At 39.2% G+C, this 21,367-nt stretch overlaps 1 protein-coding gene across 1 annotated transcript in view; it reads right to left on the reverse strand.

Annotated features, from left to right (window-relative positions):
- Window positions 1–20,649, reverse strand: part of myo6b (myosin VIb) — a 60,010-nt gene extending 39,361 nt beyond the window's left edge. Inside the window, exons 1-11 of the mRNA XM_080012495.1 lie at window positions 20,535–20,649; window positions 14,615–14,766; window positions 11,344–11,413; window positions 10,764–10,837; window positions 8,124–8,253; window positions 7,659–7,764; window positions 7,506–7,561; window positions 7,300–7,397; window positions 6,464–6,628; window positions 5,308–5,388; window positions 2,150–2,330 (exon numbers count right to left, since the gene is read on the reverse strand). Of these exons, the coding sequence (XP_079868621.1) occupies window positions 2,150–2,330; window positions 5,308–5,388; window positions 6,464–6,628; window positions 7,300–7,397; window positions 7,506–7,561; window positions 7,659–7,764; window positions 8,124–8,253; window positions 10,764–10,837; window positions 11,344–11,413; window positions 14,615–14,731 (1,078 nt within the window). The 5' untranslated portion in view covers window positions 14,732–14,766; window positions 20,535–20,649. The remainder of the gene's footprint in view (window positions 1–2,149; window positions 2,331–5,307; window positions 5,389–6,463; window positions 6,629–7,299; window positions 7,398–7,505; window positions 7,562–7,658; window positions 7,765–8,123; window positions 8,254–10,763; window positions 10,838–11,343; window positions 11,414–14,614; window positions 14,767–20,534) is intronic.
- Window positions 20,650–21,367: the final 718 nt, after the last annotated feature.

Here is a 21,367-nt window from a genome sequence, read left to right on the forward strand (position 1 = left end):
CTGTTTATTTATATATATTTTTGCCACTTCTTTCGATTTTTTAAGTTAAATTTTTTGTACAGGGCAATTGTTTTTGTATTTTGTATTTTTATTACTTCATTGCGATCGCTATTTGTGTCAGGGATGAATAAAGCATCTAATCTAATCGAATCTAACTACAAACATTTAACAACTTTGAAAGTAATTTTAATTCTAAACAGTGAGCTGGTGCTTCTATGTGCTTTCAATCAGAAACCCTTTTTTTAATCACGTTCACTCCTCTAGTTCAACATGCCCCATGGCCATCGAGGGAGAAGGTGACATCTCCCTTAGCTCCCAGAATCACAGGAGGAAAAAAAGAGGAGAGGAATAAGAGAAGAAGAGGAGAAGACCTCCGACATCCATTACAGGGAAAATAGGACATAAAGCATCTGGAGATGACAGCTTTTAATGAACCCTGTAGAGGAGGAACAACGTGGGCATGATAATAGAAGAGCCATAAAATGACTGGAAAGAGGGTGATAGAGAGAGAAATTAAAGTGAATGAGTAAGAAAGGAGGGAAGGGCGCGGAGTAGGAAATTCAACAACATTGAATCATCAAAACACATTCATTTAGAAAAAAAGGGCATGAGTGTTTGTTTTAACTTTAACCGTCATAATAACTAATCGATAATTAACCATCAGCTAATAAGTTAATAAAACTACCCCTATAATCTACAACCAGTATGTTACCCACTTAAAAACACCAACGACAGTAGATTTTTCCTTTTGTATGTCTCATTTGCTTTATCTCAATTTTAAGACAGTGTCCTAACATCCTACATTGTTCATTGTTTCCCTCAAGAAAACGAAATCCTCCCAAACTGATCGTACTTTTAGCCAATTGGAACTTAACAACAAAGGCTGTGTGCGTTGCTTCCGTCATGTGTTTGATTTAAGATATCCAGTGGATATTTAACTATGACACCCCTGTCGAAAAGCCTAGACTAAAAAATCATATAGCCAACCCTTAAATATTTATTTGGAATTATCTGTGAAATGAGCTAATCCTTTACTGATAATCAGATTAAGAGAACCTTAGGCCAAGAGAGAACCGTAAGCAAAGAAAGAACCTCCGGCGAAGAAAGAATGTTAGGCCAAGAAAGAACCCTAGGTCCAGAGCAAACACTGGGTCAAGAGAGAACCCGAGGTCAAGAGAGAAACCTCGGCCAAAAGAGAAGCTTAGGCCAAGAGAGAACCCTATGTCAAGAGAGAAACCTAAGCCAACAGAGAACCATAGGTCAAAAGAGAACCTTTGGCCAAGAGAGAACCTTAGGTCAAGAGAGAACCCTTGCTCAAGAGAGAACCTTAAGCTAAGAGAGAACCTTAGATCAAGAGAGAACCCTTGCTCAAGAGAGAACCTTAGGCTAAGAGAGAACCTTGGGTCAAGAGAGAACCTTGGGCTAAGAGAGAACCTTTGGCCTAGAAAGAACCCTAAAAGAAGAGAGAACCTTAGGCCAAGAGAGAACCCTTGCTCAAGAGAGAACCTTGGGCTAAGAGAGAACCTTTGGCCTAGAAAGAACCCTAAAAGAAGAGAGAACCTTAGGCCAAGAGCGAACCCTAGGCCAAGAGAGAACCTTAGGCCAAGAGAGAACCCTTGGTCAAGAGAGAACCTTAGGCCAAGAATCAAGGTAGAACCCTTGATCAAGAGAAAACCCTAGGTCAAGAGAGAACCCTAGGTCAAGAGTGAACCTCAGGCCTCGCAAGAACCCTGGGCCAAGAGAGAACCCTTGGTCAAGAGAGAACCTTAGGCCAAGAGAGAACTTTGGCCAAGAAAGAACCCTAGGTCAAGAGAGAACCTGAGGTCAAGAGAAAGCCCTCGGTCAAGAAAGAATTTTAGGCAAAGAGCGAACCATAGACCAAAAAAGAACCATAGACCATATATGCCGTGGTTCAGGCCAAGTTCAGGTCATTTCACAAATATAGAGCCTGTCCCAGCCACATGTACCTCATTTGACTAATACCATCACAGATTTGAGGAGTGAGATGAGATGACCACATGGCAGGTGTGGCCCATCAGTCACTTTGTAAAAGACTGCCCATCTTTGGGAAGTCTTATATCCAACCTTAAAAAAGTGTCATTTCATAAACATATATATTTTCTAAAGACCATACGAAGCTGTCTCCCACCTGAACTGCTTCCCGTCTCCTCGAAGTCGATGTTGCCCAGGTGAAGCACGCCGGCCACGACCCTGAAGAGGTTCAGCTTCTCAGTGTCGTCCAGACCGATTTTCTTCATGGCCACGACCATGCGCTCGAAGTCGCCCTTGTCGTCGAGTAAAGGGTCCTTCAGCGCGCCAGCCTTCTGATGCTGGTGGAGGTGATGGAGATGATGGAGAAAGGGGAACTCCATTTGGAAATGTTTCAAGGCGAGATTCACTCAATAAACAATGAGATTTCTGGAATTGAGGCTGCAAATGACTTTTGAGCGCATCTGGTTGGCACCCCACACTCAACTGAAGCAGATGTTCCATTGACTGACATACCTAAGACAGGAAATAACCCAAAAGTGACATCAATTGCGATTGTTGCCTCTTTAGTTGAGTCGCCACCACCTTCACACACTGAACGCGGCCACTATCCAAAAGCCACAGTAGCTTTCTCCCAAATGTCCCAAGTTTGCTGTGCGATGAAAAGATGGCTCCTTATCTGAAGCCTCAGCCTTTATTTTTAAGAGTTTTTAAAAGCAGAAAGGCTTGGCATTCAATAAAGAATGTCACTGAATGATTTACAAACTTCCATTTTGTGTGGAGTTATCTACCCTAAACTGGTGTGTTTTCTCATTTATAAATTTAATACCATTAATTGTTAACTGGGTTTGATACAGTGACATAATGAGGGCTGCACAGTTTCACAGACGACTCAATCATGATCGTTAATGGTGGTTTACCCAAACCAGACCCAACCAAACAGCACAATAATGCTGTTCGGTTCTCAGTGATTGAAGAAGCTAAAACTGCTTCATGAGGACATCTTAACGATTTACAAAATAAAACTGCGTCAGGGTGTCCGCAGGTAGCCGAGAGTTGAATTTTATACTTTTTTCTTTACCTTTTAACAAGTTTTAAAAAACATTTAAGAGAGATGTCTGGACAAATCACCTCTCATATGGCCATAAAGCTCGAGATCAGTATTAGGTAGAAACAGGGAAGGTAATGAACTAGACTGCATAAATTCAAATTTCAGACAAATGACATTTAAGGCCTTGTAAAACACTCGTAAAACTGAACTTTTGAGAGTTTTTTAAGGACCCACAGGCACCCCGAGGGGTATTCTGTCCGACAGATTTCATACCATCGCTTTACCATTATTAACAGTAGGAAGCTGTTATACATAATATCACACGGTTAACTGTGCATTATTGTATATCTGTGCAGGAATATAACTGTGCAGCCCTCTATTAAGAAAGACCCCTCTTTGTATTTTATATTTTGTGACACAAACAGAAGTCCAAAGCAGACACAAGCCCATGCAGGTGAACAGGAAGCAAGCACACCCCACTTCATGTTTGTTCTACAAACAGCAGCATGTAAAGCCTGAGCGTCTCAGTGTTTACATTGGGGTTATTACAGTACAAAGAGCAGAGAGCAGTGACAGTAAATCCCGGCAGATAAAGGAGGAATCACCTTGTCGTCCTATCCAACACGGACGGGGCGTGGCAGGAAGATGATTATTAACATACAGATTAAAGTCACACGCAAGTCTAGTTTCCATCACATCACACACGATGAGAGCATTTCTGTTATTATCTTGTTGTAATGTTATCACTGAAGCACATTCAAAAATTTCCAGTCAAATAAAGCAAAAAGGAGGAAACCCACCATTAGTGTTGGGCGATATATCGTTAACATATCGGTATTGTGATATGAGACGAGATATCGCCTGTTCATTGGTTATAAGATAAAATAAGATAGCATTATATTACATTACGTCATTTAGCAGTTGTTCCAAATCGACTTCATAAAATACAATAATTACAATTATTATTAATCCTTTGGGGGGATATTCAGGGTATTCTGCTATATCACAATATTATTGTAATATGGCGATGTTATCGTAATATGGCGATGTTATTGTAATATCGTAATATATTAAAATATTGTCTTTAAGACAGGATTTCAGTAAAGTAATGACATTTATAGACCTAGATGTTCTAATCAATGCCTCTACATTCTCAGCTATAATATCCACATTATGATTATGGTTGTTTCTCAAATACGTACAATACACATGAAATACCGTGATATTTGATTTTGTCAAATATCGCCCAGCCCTATAGTTTTAGCCATTTAAGAGATAAAGAGAAAAAAAAGACTGCTTGAGTGAGATGTCTGAATGTTCCTAACCCTTCAGGCAAAAAAAAAACAAAACGATACTAAAATTCTTCAAAAAATGAATCTCCACTCCTAAATGATGTTCTTTAAAGCTCGATCAGCATCCTATCTGACATTCTCCTATCAGAAGGAAATAGTGGCGATGTGGATGGATCGGTAATACATCCTCTAGGATTCTAGGAGCCAAGATGTCAGCCTAATTATTTAGCGGTAATTACAGTTCTCCTGCAGGTTCATATCTTACATTATTCATCAAATACACAGAGATGAACTAATTTGTCTGCTTAAAAGAAACGCAACCAGGACAACATCTTGTTCATGAATCGCTGGCTTGGATTTTACCTTTTCTACCTAATTTCAATTATAATCGTTGGCTCATTCTTCTCCTCAACTTAACTTTGCAACATTTATTTACGATTTCCGATTTTTTTATTTATATCCCCAAAAATTCTGTGATGAATACAAAACACAGTCCTTTATTCTTATCCTTGTATACGTGGACCTTCGTCTCAACTTGCATTAATTTGAGAAACATATATATTTCTTGGGTTTCAAGTCATTCAAGCTTTTAAGTTGAGAAAACCTAAAAATATACAGTATAGGTTTTACCAATGAAAGCCATATTTCTAAGTGGAACTATTTTTTTTGTGTTTATCAAATTTATCATTAGTATTATTAGTAGTGGTAGTATAATTTTTTGCTCTGCTTAACTTGATATTATACTATATATTCTCTCAATAAGGGAGGGGAAATCTCTTAGATTACAAATATTAATAATAAAGAAAAAAAAATACAAGAATGATACAAATTATTTATGAAAATAAAAAATACAAAAATGAATTAAAAAAAAATCTAAGGGTTCAGAATTACAATCAGAATCAGAATCAGAAATACTTTCAAATCCCAGGGGGAAATTACTAGGTTAGTGGGATTAATACGAAAACGTGACATTACCTCTGGACTTTTGCGGTTCTGCATGATCTGTTTATCAGAGTCCTTGTTGGCAAAGAATCTGGTGCATCCTCGATTCAGATACTAGAAAAATAACAACAACAACAACAACAACAACAACAACACAAAAACATAATTAATATTCTCACAATTAATTATAGGCATCACAATTTTTTTCCTCTTGTCCCAGTAACCTCGAGGGGGTTTAATATTGTTTTGTTTTTTCTCCATGTGCTCTAATTGCCTCTGTTGATGTGAGCATCACCTCAGGGATCCACAACAACAACAACAACAACAACAACAACAACAACAACAATCACAACATTGTTATAAACAACCAGAAACGCTTCTTGTTTAGTAGAGACACATATAAACAAATGTGTATTCTCATGGCTCTTATTAAGGTGATATTAAAAATCCCATGACACTGAATTCTATGATGTGTTGCTTTGACTTTTGCTTTATTGGACTTGACTTACAGTAGGGCTGTATTAAAAAAGCTGCTTTCCTTATAATAATAATAATCCTAATATAATACGCTACTATGACATCTAGTGGACGTCTGTGGAATTGCCAACTCTTGGACACTAACCTAAGAAGCATAATTTAGGGAAACAAAACGAGACAGTAACGAAGGAAAGACAGGATATGTAAATAATTCATGTTCACTTGTGTGTTGTGTATCAATGTGGTTTGAATTTTCTTTACGTGCAGGTTAGCCATTATCACTCTTATGCTAAATTTGTCATGTTTATAGATTTTTTCAAATTATTAAATTGTTTTTGTTTATCTTTATTGTTAATCGTTAATTGTAGGTTACTGTATATTGCTATTTTTATTTTTCAGTAATTTTTTAGTTGTATTGCATATTGCACATTTTTATTAAAGGTGCAGGAAGGATCTTGGAAGGGTCTAGGAAGGGTCTTGGAGGGGTCCTGGAAGGGTCTGGGAAGGGTCTTTTAAGAGTCTTGTAAGGGTCTAGGAACGGACTGGGAAAGGTCTTGGAAGAGTCTTGGAGGGTTCCTGGAAGGGTCTGGGAATGGCCTTGGAAGACTGTTGGAAGGGTCTTGAAAAGGTATGGGACAGATCTTGGAAGGGTCGTGGAGGGGTCCTGTTAGGGTCTGGTAAGGGTGCTGGAGGGGTCCTTGGAGCCACGTACCCTGAAGCTATGAGGTGAGTCCAGGTGGAGCCTCTTCTTGGTTTCCTCCGACGCCCCGGCACACAGTCGGTAGAAGATGTGGTAGTTCCTCTCCTCCTTGCTCTGCATGCAGATCCTAGACTTCTCCAGCAGGTAGTGGGACACGAAGCCCCCCACCACGGCATTCTGGGAAAAAAGACACACACACACACACACACACACACACACACACACACACACACACACACACACACACACACACACACACACACACACACACACACAGTAGTAGATGAGACCATGATAATAATAAATGTCATGAGCTCAGCATCTTTCATACACAACATGCAACTCAAAGTACTTCAGCGCGAGACGATCAAGTACGAACAATAAAACAAAAACAAAACAAACAAAATGCATTTGAGGAAAACATTGTTTTACTCAAATTCAGTCTTGGGTCATGGATCTACCTAGATCTAGACATCCACCATTCAAACATCGACTGTACCTGGATGTTTACGCTTCCATCAACATTGCACCTTTCCTATTTTTTCCCATTTTTTAATCTATCTGTTTACTTTTCCATTTTTTCTGAAATTTTTTCTGAATTTTCTTTACTTTTCCTCATTTTAGTAGATTTTCCTTAATTTTTGTAAATATTTCTTACATTTGTATATTTCCTTTTTTACTTAGTTTGAGTCACTTTCGCCTGGTTGTTTAGTCACTTTAACTTGTTCAACGAAACACTATTCATCAGCGCTGTTCAGAATCGACTCGAGATAAGAGCGTTTCAGTGGAAGCAATTTGGAACTTGAAACCTCCGCACACTCCTCACACTTTCCTTCTCGCACCGTCACCTTCTCATTGAAGTGGATTTCCACAAACTTCCCAAAGCGGCTGCTGTTGTTGTTGCGGACGGTTTTGGCGTTTCCAAAAGCCTCCAGGAGAGGATTCGCTGAGATTCAACACGGAGCAGAACGTGAGAAGAGCCAAAATAACCAATATCTCATTGTAGGCAGCAAAGTAAAAAAAAGAAATCGAAGACACATATTTGACTTGCTACCTTCCACGATTCTCTCGTCGATGTCCTGCCCGGTTCCATAGGATGTGGTGATGTATCTGCAGAGGGATTGGAATGAGCGCCCGTGTATTTATAAACATTTGCGAAATGAATAAATGTAGCTTGCGGTTTGGATGTGATCGCGGAGGTTCAGACCTGAGGATAAACTTGGTGTTTTCCGTCTTCCCAGCCCCAGATTCTCCAGAAACTATGATGGACTGACTCATGGTCAGGACCTTCATGTCCCGGTAGGCCTTGTCCGCTGAGAGAGAGAGAGAGAGAGAGAGAGAGAGAGGAGGGAAAAGGTTCAAATTAAAAACAGATTAATTGATTGTGCTGGTAATCATTAATACCGAGACAGATTCAATTCAGTTTTGACCCAGTGAGACCATTCTTGTTCATTTATTTATTTTTACTATAATAATCATAATAATCATAATAATCATAATACTTATTATGATTATTATTATTATTATTATTATTATTAAGTGTTGACCATGTTGCTCTCAAATAACTGATGTGCGCTGTCATGTCACAGCACATGAATTCAATGGGTTTTTGTGTTTTGTCCTTGATTGTCCTCTGAGGGGTTTTGTCAATTGATTATTGATTATTACTCACCGATGGCGTAGACGTGAGGCGGCAGCGTTCCCAGGGACCTCCCCCGGTACGACCTCATGGTCTCTGCGTTGTACAGTTTGGGGATGTCGTAGTACGGGTTCACTGCGATCAAAATGTTGGCCACATACGTCTGTGACGAAAAAGAAATAAATCGAAGAGGTCGAAAACGTGCAGGGGCCAAATCACAAAGAAATAGATTGTGGCCGCTAATAACACCATGAATTGGGCTTCAATTTCCAAATCCTGATGGACGCACAGAGGGGAGAAACATGCAGTGACATTAAAATAGTCTGAGCAAATCTATAATAAAACTCTTCCCACACAATTCATATATTACTATTCCCTATAACTTTTAGTTGTTTTTTCGATATCTTTGGAGTTTAATAGGAGTTACAGAACCGTTTTTGTCAACGTTTGCAACGCCTTACTTGTAAAAACATTATTTCAAAGATTCAACAAGCTGCTTTCGGAGTGCATTTTGAAAAAAACCACGGGCTCCTGCGCGTTCCGCTAAGTTACAATCATCATGTCAACATATCGTTTACGGATCACTGGATCACAGATCTGGGCGTGACACTGCTTATGAATGCGCCTCAGTTGCAGCAGCTCTCTGGAGACGATCGCACACCGCTGCCTTCTTGAAATTTTTACGTTTGTCTGCGCAGTTACCACCAGCTCTCTGCAGACGGTAACAGCGTCACTCTAACTGCGCGTGGATGTGAGTGCAAGTGTGAATTGGCCGTTTTTTGCAATGAGGCTCATCTGCATAGAAGGGGCCAATTTTGCACAGAATGTATGAATAACACCTCTTTTAAATACATGCAAATACTGTAGCACCGGCGCACTGAGACACTATCTGCGTGGCAGCACAGTCAGCGGTGCATTTCATCGTTTGCGGTGCTGTGTGAATTAGACGCTCGCAGCCGGGCCAGTTATTGCTGCAAAATATCCACGGACAGGGTGATCTTCTTGTATCACTTTGAAGGGGTTATTTCACGATAATGATAGCCTGGCGCCACATTATCCTGCTACTTACTAAATAAAATAATACATTGAGATGGAATATAGATTTGAAATTATTTTATTTACTAGTATACCTAGTTTAAGAGCTTCCGCTGAGAAAAATTGCTATCTATTTGTCTTACAAAAAAACATCACTCTACATCTGACAAACCAATTTAGTGTCATTAATGTGATTATGAAGTGTACGTGTTAAATTGGACATATCCGCATCCATCTCTTCAAGTCTGCCATTGTTGTTTCTATGTAGCGCCACAAGATATCGCCACTTGCTGGTCGGCGGAGGGATAGGAGGAAGGATGTGAATACGGGCGGGGAGAAGCGTTCATTATTTACAGATCCGTGAACATTATTCAGAAATAACTGACGGCCGATTGACGCTATCGACCAATCGGAATGGAGCATTCCACAGCGCCCTCATAATAACGGGTCAGGCTGCCTCGTATTCTCTCTCCCACCTCTAGCAGGTAGCTTGGGAACGAGGGATGAGAGACGAACGAGTGGACTCGTCTTTCCCTTCTTGGCGTGTTTTCCCTCTACCAGCTTTTCTTTTCCCTTTCGGCCCACGTGCCCAGTTTGTTGGACTCTGAAATAAAATACACACCTAACGGCGCTTTTTCTGCCTCCGACTGTCTCCCCCCTCCCATTTCCTGGCCCTGGGCCGGAACACACCACGACAAATAATAATGATAATAATAATAATAATATATTTTTTGGGGGGTAGGTGGGGATGCGGTGGGGTCACGCTCCTGCCCAAGCGTGCTTCTCGTCCGTCCCAAAATTTTTAATCCCACTCATTAGCTTAGAACACATACACTGGCACACCAATCCTACTCTGAACAACACTCCATCGGACCAGGGTCTGCGGGACAGGAGGGATGCGAGGGAGGGATACACTCACAGGTGGACATCTTATACACACAGACACACACACACACACACACACACACGCACACACACACACACACACACACACACACCTGGTTGCTTTCCTCTCCTTTCCTCCCTCATTTGCTGCCATAACTATGACAGGAAGAGGCCACGTCACAAGTTGTAGTTCCAGTTTTCCTGGACCTGATTCACTGTTTTTCAATACATGTTGTCGTCCAATGTTTATGTTTTTGTGTAAATGTTGTTTGTTTCTATGTTTTGTTGTCTCACCCGTGGTGATTCTCCCCCTCTTGGAGTAGTGATCAGTTGTTTATAGACCCAAACATGGTAAAATAGTTCTCCAAAGAGGGGAGTTGGTGGTGGTTCTTTATAACCAAAAACAACATCTTGTCATCCTCCAGGTCGTCCACAGGACAGAGTTACTGCAGCAGTTCTTGATGATTTAAGATTTAATAAAGAGTTGCATTGCAGGTTGAGAACTTGAACTCCATTTGCAGATTAACTCTGTCCTAGATGCAATGGCACAAATACTCTGTGTTGTATGCCCAGCATGCTGACAGCAAAGGTTAATAAAAAAAAAATAATAATAATAATAAATAAAAATAATAATAATAATAATGCTAATACAAAAAAATTGAAATAAAATAAAATAATAATAATAATAATAATAATAATAATAATAATAATAATAATAATAATAATAATAATAATAATAATGGGTTTACGTACGTAGATGTGGTCTTTGCTGTAGCGAACTCTGACGTTGTTCAGTAGGGTCGCTTCGTTCAAGTACATTAAGGAACCTAGGGGACAAAACACATAATGTTTAAAGGGACGTTGCACCCAAAATACAAAATACATTCAACCGTGGTCACGAAACATCTCTTGAAAAGTTGACCCTTGTTGTGAGTCTTAACATCCACCGGTTTATTGTGGAGAGTGGGCAACATGTAACAAGTCGGGAGCAGATGGACACATGTCATGACAGAGGCTCTACACGTGTGTGTGTGTGTGTGTGTGTGTGTGTGTGTGTGTGTGTGTGTGTGTGTGTGTGTGTGTGTGTGTGTGTGGATGGGTGATTTACCTGTTGCCCGTTGATTGCTCTGACGAGCAACAGGCGTACAGCCAGTTGCTCGTCAGAGCAACCCTGATCCCGGGGCCCAGATCCCGGGCATCACAATCATATATTTAAAGGCATATTCCACCCAAGATACATTCTACTGTGGTACCACTTGCAACTTCCTCAGACATTCACAAAACACTGGGATGGAATAAAACGTTGTATTAACAAAAATCAAAGTGAACTCACAGTTGTCTTCAACGTGTTTATTGACATCGTCCTCCGCTGGGAAAACCTGGCTCATGGGAGCCAGAAAGTTCTAGAAGATGAAACATGAGAGAAAGTTTTCAGGGATTTCGGAGCAATCTATACAACATAACATGGGTGAAATTAAAACATTATATCAGAGTGTTTATATATATATATATATATATATACTGTATATATATCTACATATCTCTATAAATATATATACTTATTTAAGCTTTTTCTTTATTATATTCCTCCACAGTGAAATATTTTCATATTTGACAGAGCATATAGGCCAAAAAACTGAAAACAAACCACTGATCCATAAGCATTCATTAATGAATCATTAACACCATTTAAAGAACAGGACGATGTGTTTGTGCAGCTGAATCAGTCTGTATCATCTTAGTTCAGGGAAAAAACAGTGAAGGAACAAGCTGTGAGCATAAATTATTAGTTGGTAGAGCAACAGGATCTGAGCAACACACATGCACACACACACACACACACACACACACACACACACACACACACACACGTACACACACACACACACACATACTCTACTGGGAAGGAGACTCATGTGGTTTTGTCTCTGGAGCAATTCTTCTGGGAGTTAATCAAGTCGCTGTACGACGCAAAAATAAAAAAATAAAATTAGCCCTCGTCCCCCCCTCCACTCCAGCCGCACGGCTCAAAGCATCCCAGAGCAATTACTGCTCTGCTTAGTGAAAAGACCATGAGACATCAGGACTGCAACAAGGCACTGTGTTTATTTTTAGGTTTCTTTTTGTTGTTTGATGTTTATTTTTAGCGTTATTGTTGTTGTTTATTGTTCATTTTTTGATTTGTTTTTCTTGCTTATTCTTAATCTTGTATTTGTATTTTGCGCTATTTTTTTTGCTTATTGTTCATTTCTAGGTTAATTTGATTGTGTATTGTTAGTATTTTTTTGTATTGGCGATTTTTTTAGTAATTAATTGTTTATTTTAGGGCTTATTTTTCTTGTCTATAGTTTATTGTACATATTGAAGTATATTATTATATATTATTTAGTTATTTTTTAGGTTTGTTGCATATTGCTAATTATGTTCTATTTCTATCTATCTATCTATCTATCTATCTATCTATCTATCTATCTATCTATCTATCTATCTATCTATCTATCTATCTATCTATCTATCTATCTATCTATCTATCTATCTCTCTATCTATCTTTCTATCTATCTATCTATCTATCTATCTATCTATCTATCTATCTATCTATCTATCTATCTATCTATCTATCTATCTATCTATCTATCTCTCTATCTATCTTTCTATCTATCTATCTATCTATCTATCTATCTATCTATCTATCTATCTATCTATCTATCTATCTATCTATCTATCTATCTATCTATCTATCTATCTATCTATCTCTCTATCTATCTCTCTATCTATCCCTCCATCCATCCATCAGATTACAGTTATTTCACCAGTTTTTTTCTTTTTCGTTTCTGACCCCCTCTCTTTTCCCCCCTCTCTCTAACTTCATGCGTCAGGGTGTGGATGCAATTTTTTCCGAGCTCGTGGGGCGTGGTCTCCTCTTCGGAAAAACCGACAAAACGAGTGCGAAACAGAACGGCCTTTGTTTTCTTCTTCTGCCGCTGCGGCTCATGCATTACGTCTCCGAACCCAAATAACGAGCGTGGGAGAAACGCGGCGTCCCGGGCCGAGGGTCCGGAGATGAGGCCTTAATGAGAAGCTCACTGAGCCTTTTCATCCCGCACAATGGACGCAAAATCAGGATCAGCACGTACACAGATATTTTGGAAAACGTCGCATTTTCTCTGCATGTTGGCCCCACACGCCCGCATGAAAAGGGCGTTTTAGGAACTGGGAGCCCAGCTTTCGGGAAAGGCCTCCCAGGGCGGAGATCCTTCAAAGCTCCGCTTTCCGTGTATTGGTGCGGAGGAAGAAAAACAGAGTCCTAAAAGTCTTTAGGATCCAACTTGAGGAACGGCGTCCATACAGTTTTGTTTATGGATGTTATTAAGATGTTCTTCTGTGGTGTTTGAAATCACGTGTTATGAGATATTATCGGCCCCTCCAGCAAAAGTTAGAATTTCACAGGAGAAAAATGAAGTTTCGGTGCCTTACTTCTTTCTTACACATTATTAATCGAAACACTTGGAAGGGTTTGTAGTGTGAAAGCGGACCGTACAGCATAATGAGGACATTAAAAATAAAGAGCTGCAGGTTGGTCCCGGCGGAGGTGCGACAGGTGTGTCCTCCTCCCCCTCTCCATCTCTCTCTCTCTCTCTCTCTCTCTCTGTCTCTCTCCAGGAAACTCTACCACGCTCCTGCTGCTCCCCTCATTTATTCATGCTCTTCATTGTCGCTCTACGTGCGTGTGCCTTCTCACGTTTCACAGCTTTTACCGACGCTGCCCTCACGTCCTTTCTGCTCTGAAGTGGCGTTTTCAGCAGCCGTGCTCATATCCACATGAATCTTATACTGTCACGCTGTCTTTAGATCTCGTTGTTGTGGTAAGAATACAGACACTAATGCACTGACAGGACAGGAGCCTAGCGAAACAATGTATGTGTGTATAAATGCCTGAATAGCCGCCAGCAAGGTGTCCTCATAATCCTAATGTCCTATTAATGCTGTTTTAAGAATATATAAAAAATGATATTATTTATAATATATTTATGTTTATAAATTGTATTATTTACGCATCTTAAATACATATACATATATATATACACAAAAAAATATATATATATATATATTTATATGTATATATGTATTCATTTTTAACAGCATTAATAGGACCATCAGATTATGATAAATTTTGTGTCCTCATAATCTGAATGTCCTATTAATGCTGTTTTTACATTTTGCTACTATCTTTAAAAAATGTAAATATGTTTTAAAATATTTTATGCATCTTTTGATTTACTCCAAAAGGTCGAATGTGAATGAAATTATTTTTTAAATGGACGTAATCCCAAATAATCACGTTTTTTTCTCAAAAACTCTATAAATCCCCTATACCTGTATCTGTGTCTTCTTGTGTGTGTGTGTGTGTGTGTGTGTGTGTGTGTCCGCATGAATTTCCACCAGTACATCCAAAACAGTATTATCAGGACATTTGGATATTATGAGGATATTTACATGTCCTCATAATATCCAAATGTGTGTGTGTGTGTGTGTGTGTGTGTGTGTGTGTGTGTGTGTGTGTGTGTGTGTGTGTGTGTGTGTGTGTGTGTGTGTACGTGCCCACCTTGCCCCTCTGATTGAGCGGTTCTATGGTGAGCGAGTCGGCTCCGATGTCCACGATGGTGCCCGGCTGGAACCCGTCGGTGGGGTGGGGCGCCCACACCGGCTTCCCATCCTCCATGGCTGCGGTCCAGGTGGAGGGGTCACACTGGGGTCCTGAGGGCGGAGGGAGGGAGGGAGGGAGCCGAGCGAGAGAGGGGGAAGACAGGAAGCGAGAACGGGGAGACGGAATATATAGGAAGTGAAAAATGTGGAAGATATACTGTAGGTCTGCTCAGGATTTCTGAATTCACAATTTTGAGTGAATTGTTGATCCAGAGGTTTACTGTCTGTTGTCACCTTTTTTTTTTAGGGTTATTGCATATTGCCACAGTTTTCAAGTTTCTGTACACACAGTATGATATATTATATTACTTTTATCATCTCAGATTAGACATGTCGTCAATGCTACTGTATCTTAGAGCTGAGGAAACACCTTGATAACAATTGTAATCTAATACTTTAATTGATGACATCTTGTTTACAATACGACAGACAGACGGACAGACAGACAGACAGACAGACAGACAGACAGACAGACAGAGGGATGGATCGATACATAAAAATGTCAGTATTGCAGTTGTGGCAGTTCCGCCCGCCACCCGCCACCTGAGTGACGTTTTCAGGGCCCTCTGTCACAGAGACACGGGCAGAGATGTTGCAAACACACCACTTTATTGTAGAGAGTGGGCAAGACGTAACAAGCCCGGAGCAGATAGACACGTCACGAGAGAGGCCCCCAATAATAGCAAATAATAATGAAGTAATATAATAAATAAAATATAAAATTGCAATATAATAAACAAAAAATACATACAAAATGTATCAATTTAAATGAAAAGTAAACAGCACTATATCTAACAAATAAAATAGTGTATGTTACTTTACTAAAATTGATACCAATAACAATAAGGGGTATAATTAAATCCAATGCAGCAGGACGGTGCTATAATGTCATAGTGTGGATCTTTGATGTAAGAGATTCTGATATAAGGGCTACAGAAAATAGCAACTTCAGGAAGGCACTGTTAAACCTAAAAATACAAATTAAATATAATTTATAGAACCTTCCAATAACATGAAATGTTATTAAAACTATATATGAACACAACAAGTACAGTCGGAAATGGTCTGATAGACATGGAAAATAGTTTTGCTCAATTATTCGCGACATTGGATTGAGCTTTGTAGGAACAATAAAGCATCTACTTCTTCCTGGATTAAACAGAGGCCACTAGTGAACGGTTGCTTGTGTCTGTCAAACTTTTATTGTTTCTTGTTGCAAAACTGAGCTGATATCTGCCGAACCTTTTGTCGGAAGCTTCCTTATATTCCTTAATATTCATAAATGATAGACTATGAAAACAGAGTCATTGATAGGAAGCGATAAATCCTGAGCTGATAGCAGATACAGTATCAGTGCTTTGTTCAGAATTTACAGTTTATCTTATCAATGAGTTTTAAGAGGAATGGAGAGGGTTATGAATGCAAAAAAAACAAAACTGAGTAGTATAGTATAGTATAATATAGTATAGTATAGTATAGTACAATACAGTACAGTACAGTATAGTCTAGTATAGTATAATAGTGTATTGTAGTGTAGTTTAGTGTAGTGTAGTATAGAATGCTATAATGTAGTATAGTATAGTGTAGTATAGCATTGTATAGTATTGTATAGCATAACTATACTACAGTACACAACACTGTGCCAACAGTGTTGCGTACTGAAGTATAGTATAGTGCAGTATAATGTAGTGTAGTGTATTGTAGAAAATAATCGTATAGTATAGCACTGTTAGTACAGTATAGTGCAGTATAATGTTGTGTAGTGTATTGTAGAAAATAATTGTATAGTATAGCACTGTTAGTATAGTATAGTGCAGTATAATGTAGTGTAGTGTATTGTAGAACATAATCGTATAGTATAGCACTGTTAGTGTAGTGTAGTATAGTCTGATATAGTGTAGTGTAGTGTAGTGTTGTGTCATGTGGAGTAGTGTAGAAAATAATGGTATAGTATAGTACTTTGTAGTGTAGTATAGTCTAATGTGGTGACATGTAGTGTAGTGTTGTGTCATGTGGTGTAGTGTAGAAAATAATGGTATAGTTTAGTACTTTGTAGTGTAGTATAGTCTAATGTAGTGAAGTGTAATGTAGTGTAGTGTTGTGTTGTGTGGTGTAGTGTAGAAAATAATGGTATCGTATAGTACTTTGTAGTGTAGTATAGTCTAATGTAGTGTAGTGTAATATAGTGTAGCGTAGTGTAGTGTAGTGTAGTGTAGTATAGTGTTGTATAGTGTAGTGTATAGCAGAGTAGTGTAGCACAGTGCAGTGTAGTGTAGTGTAGTGTAGTGTAGTATAGTGTGGTGTAGTATGGTATAGTGTGGCGTAGTGTAGTGTAGTTTATTATAGTGTCGTATAGTGTAGTGTTGTGTCATGTGGTGTAGTGAAGAAATTAATGGTATAGTATAGTACTTTGTAGTGTAGTATAGTCTAATGTAGTGACATGTAGTGTAGTGTTGCATAGCATAGTGTAGCATAGTATAGTGTAATGTAGTATAGTGTAGTGTATTGTAGTGTAGTTTAGTGTAGCAAATAATGGTGTAGTATAATACTGTATAGCGCAGTACTGTCTAATGTAGTGTAGTGTAATAAAGTGTATTGTAGTGCAAAACAAAGCATTTAGTGTGAAAACAAACTGCCACGTTTGTAAAAACATTACTAATAGTTTCCATCTTCACTTTCCTCAGAACAAGTCACTCTAACTCTAACTTTCCCCACATGACTTGAACACATCATGATGCATTAGAGCCTCCATATTAACACCGGGCTCTGTTCACTTCAACTAATAAAACAAGTTTTAACACCAATTCTCACAAATAATCTTGTATTTAACAGCACATACAAAGTGTTTAAGGACCTTTAAGTATCTGGTTTGGATTTAAAACATCAACAATCTGACTTTGGTGCAGAAAAACCCATAACATTTATTTTCTATAGATCTATAGATAAAATAAATCTATAGATAAAATAAATCTATATAAAATAAATAAATAGTATTGTTTAATGTAGTGTAGTGTACTATAGTATAATGTAGTGCAGTGTAGTGTAGTATAGTGTAGTGTATAGGGTAGTGTAGTATAGTGTATTGTAATGCAGCATAATGTAGTGTAGTGTAGTATAGTGTAATGTAGTGCAGTGTAATGTAGCGTAGTGTCGTGTATAGTGTAGTGTGTAGTGTTCATATTCACAACACTAGCGTTCGCAATCGCTACGCCCCTTACTGTGAAATAACAGGGGTCCACGCTAATTGACGAATTCGCTTAGCGACCTGGTCCTTGGAACGGAACTCGGTTGTTAAGTGAAGAGGACCTGTATAGTGTAATATAGTATAGTGTAGTGTAGTGTAGTGAAATGTAGTATAGTATAATGTAGAATAGTGTAGTATAGCGTAGTATAGTCTGGTGTAATGTAGTATATAGTGCATTGCAGTGTAGTATAGTGTAGTGTAGTGTAGTATAATGTAGTATAGTCTAGTGTGGTGTAGTATAGTGTAGTGTAGTGTATTATAGCGTAGTGTAGAGTATAGTGTAGTGTAGAGTGCAGTGTAGTGTAGCATAGTGTAGTGTATAGTGTAGTGTAGTATAGTGTAGTGTAGTGTAGTGTAGTATCATGTAATGGAATACAGTGTAGTGTAGCATAGTGTAGTGTATAGTGTAGTGTAGTGTATAGTGTAGTGTAGTATAGTGTAATGTAGTGTATTATAGCGTGGTGTACTGTAGAGTGTAGTGTAGTATAGTGTAGTGTAGTGTAGTATAGTGTAATGTAGTGAAGTGTAGTGTAGTATAGTGTAGTGTACTGTATAGTGCAGTGTAGCATAGTGTAGTGTAGTATAGTATAGTGTAATGTAGTGCAGTGTAGTGAAGCTTAGTGTAGTGTATAGTGTAGTGTAGTAAAGTGTAGTGTAGTGTAGAATAGTGTAATGTAGTGCAGTGTATTGTAGCATAGTGTAGTATAGTGTAATGTAGTGCAGTGTAGTGTAGTGCAGTGTATTGTAGCATAGTGTAGTATAGTGTAATGTAGTGCAGTGTTTTGTAGCATAGTGTAGTGTAGTATAGTATACTGTAGTGTAGTGAAGTATAGTGTCGTCTAATGTAGTGTCGTAAGGTACAGTATCCCCAAACTGCAAGACTACATCTGAGCTGTGCGACTTGCTGTGTTGAAGCCTCCTGGTAGAGCAGACAGGACTGTGACGAAGACTCAGGGAGTGTTCTCCAAAACGCAGACAGGGCACCCGGTCTCTCCCAGTCTGGAACTATCCTGCAGACTGAGAGACTGCACAGCACACTGAGTCAAGGACAGTGTGGGGCAGCGTGATTCCATGACACTGATAAGCAGGCCGGGGGCTGGGAAGCGCCACGTGGAGTTTTGACCCACTTTGCTCCTCATTCCCACACCTCATAAACTAAACTGTGGCGTCGTATGAAAGTAAAAAGCATACGGCGTATAAAATGTTACAGCCGCTGGGTGACTGTGATTTTCAAAGGGTGAAAACTTTTAAATTCAAAATGGACATCGCTGGAGTCCTGGACTATTCAATGTTTGCAAAATAACTTGCAAAATCCAATGTGTAGTCCCTTAGTGTGAGCTCAAGGCTGAGGAGTCTTTGAATGCGGAAACTTTCTGTCTCGTCCCGCTGCAATGTGCAGCATAACCTAGTTACATGGGTTCATGGTATGACCAGGAAATAATCTCATTAATATGCATGAAGAATCGTCCATTTTAACCGTGTTGTTTCAACTGTCATTCAGTTATTTTAGAACAACTAACAACAATGTCAATGTCTAGCCTGCGAGAGCTGCGGAAAAGGCCCAAGTTGAATGCAGATTCTGCATCAAACTCAAACTTGTTTTCTGTGCGAGCGACATAATGGCGAGGTCAAAGTTTGTTTCCTATCAGTACAATTTTCTGTTGTGTCTCTAACCAGGAAGTGAGGCGGACACTAAAAGCCTGGATGATGGGACCAGTTTGAGCCTGGGAACCTCTGACTCCGCTCTGCAATCCTCTTAGTGTTTGACCCTAATCCAGCGGGGAGGTGAGACGCTCTGTCCAACTTGTTGAACCGAGATCAGGGCTTAACAAAATTATGCTTTGGTAAGCGGCCACAAAGCCAAGTCAGAGAAGGCCGTAAAAATAAACACGATTATTTAATATAAACCTTACATGCACACATCCTGTATCCTGGGGCATACAGTTAAAAAAAACGAAAACAAAAAAAAAAACCAGTGTACACAGTACACACACCCCTGGCTCTTTCCTGTTCCTTACCAGCCAAAAGGATATGGGAACTATCATGGCTGCTTGCAGGCAGGATATAGAGAGTAGAATTAAAATTGAGTACCCAGAACATAGACAAGAACACCTTAAAGTGGCGATAAGAAGTTATTAAGTTATTAAAAGTATTTGTAGATTTTCTGAAATATGTGGTGAGGAAGAGTTTATCAGTCGATTAATAAAATGTCAACAGTAATATGAACATTTAATGTAACATGCCATGAAATAACAGTTAGTATAGCACAGTATCACACCAAGCCTTATATATTAGCCTTATAAATAAGCCTTATTATAAATTAGCCTTATAAATAAGCCTTATTATAAATAAGCCTTATAAATAAACCAGGCTACAGTATAGCGCACTTCCTTAGTAAAACTACACACTTTACTATTTTAAACACACTCTAAACAGTGTCCACGGGAAAATAGCGTTCATTTAATTTCCATACTGTAAAAGTAGAACACTACAGGGTTCAATCCGCTGCTGGAGACAATGGCTGTTCGCTGCCGAAACAACTTTAGGGAGTTCACGGGAAAATGCGATCACTTACACAGTTTTGGGAGCGGATTCACGCGGTTACGCGCAATCCTTCCTCATGCGTGTGGTGTAGGGTGGAGGGTGGAGGGCGGAGGTCGGGGTCCCGGCGGCTCCTCTCTCGGTCTCCTCCCGGTGCAGCGCGGTGCGCGGTGCGGGCTGATCGGTCTGAGAGGACTGGAGCCCCGGACGGGCGGTGACGTCACAGCGAGGAGCGCCTTGCCACGACGGAGATGGAGGGAATAGATATATATATATATTTTTTGTTTGTTTGTTTTTCTAAAGATTATAATTGTATTTATTGTATTATACGTTATTCTAACTACTACTTTATTATTACAAATTGTATTAACTATTTATTTGTTTATTTATTTGTTGGTTCGTTCGTTCGTTCGTTCGTTCATCCATTCATTCATTCGGTCTGAATGACCGAATGAATGAATGTCATTTATGTCATTTATGTATTTTTTTGTATATGTATTCATTGATTAATTCATCATTCGTTCATTCACTCGTGTGTTCATTCATCCATTCATTTATTTGTTTATTTACTTCTTTGTTTGTTTGTTTGTTTGTTTTTAACGTCCAACTCGATTGCCATTGAACGTGTAATCTTCTGTGTTCCTTACATTTTTATTCCAATTTATGCGAAACAATTTGAGCGACATCTGTCGCCTGCGTAGGTCTACGTGAATAACGTTTACCGCTGTTGTCAATTGGAATTCTGAGGGGGAAAAAAAAAAAAAAAAGGAGTCAGAATTCTGTGTCCATCTTTGGAATCCTTGTAGTTGATCTCAGAACTCCGCCTGCTTCCACCACGCTGATCCGTTCTCAGAAGTGCGCAATTAA

This window comes from Zeus faber (assembly GCF_960531495.2).
Source record: "Zeus faber genome assembly, chromosome: 13".
In the NCBI taxonomy this organism is placed as follows: Eukaryota; Metazoa; Chordata; class Actinopteri; order Zeiformes; family Zeidae; genus Zeus; species Zeus faber.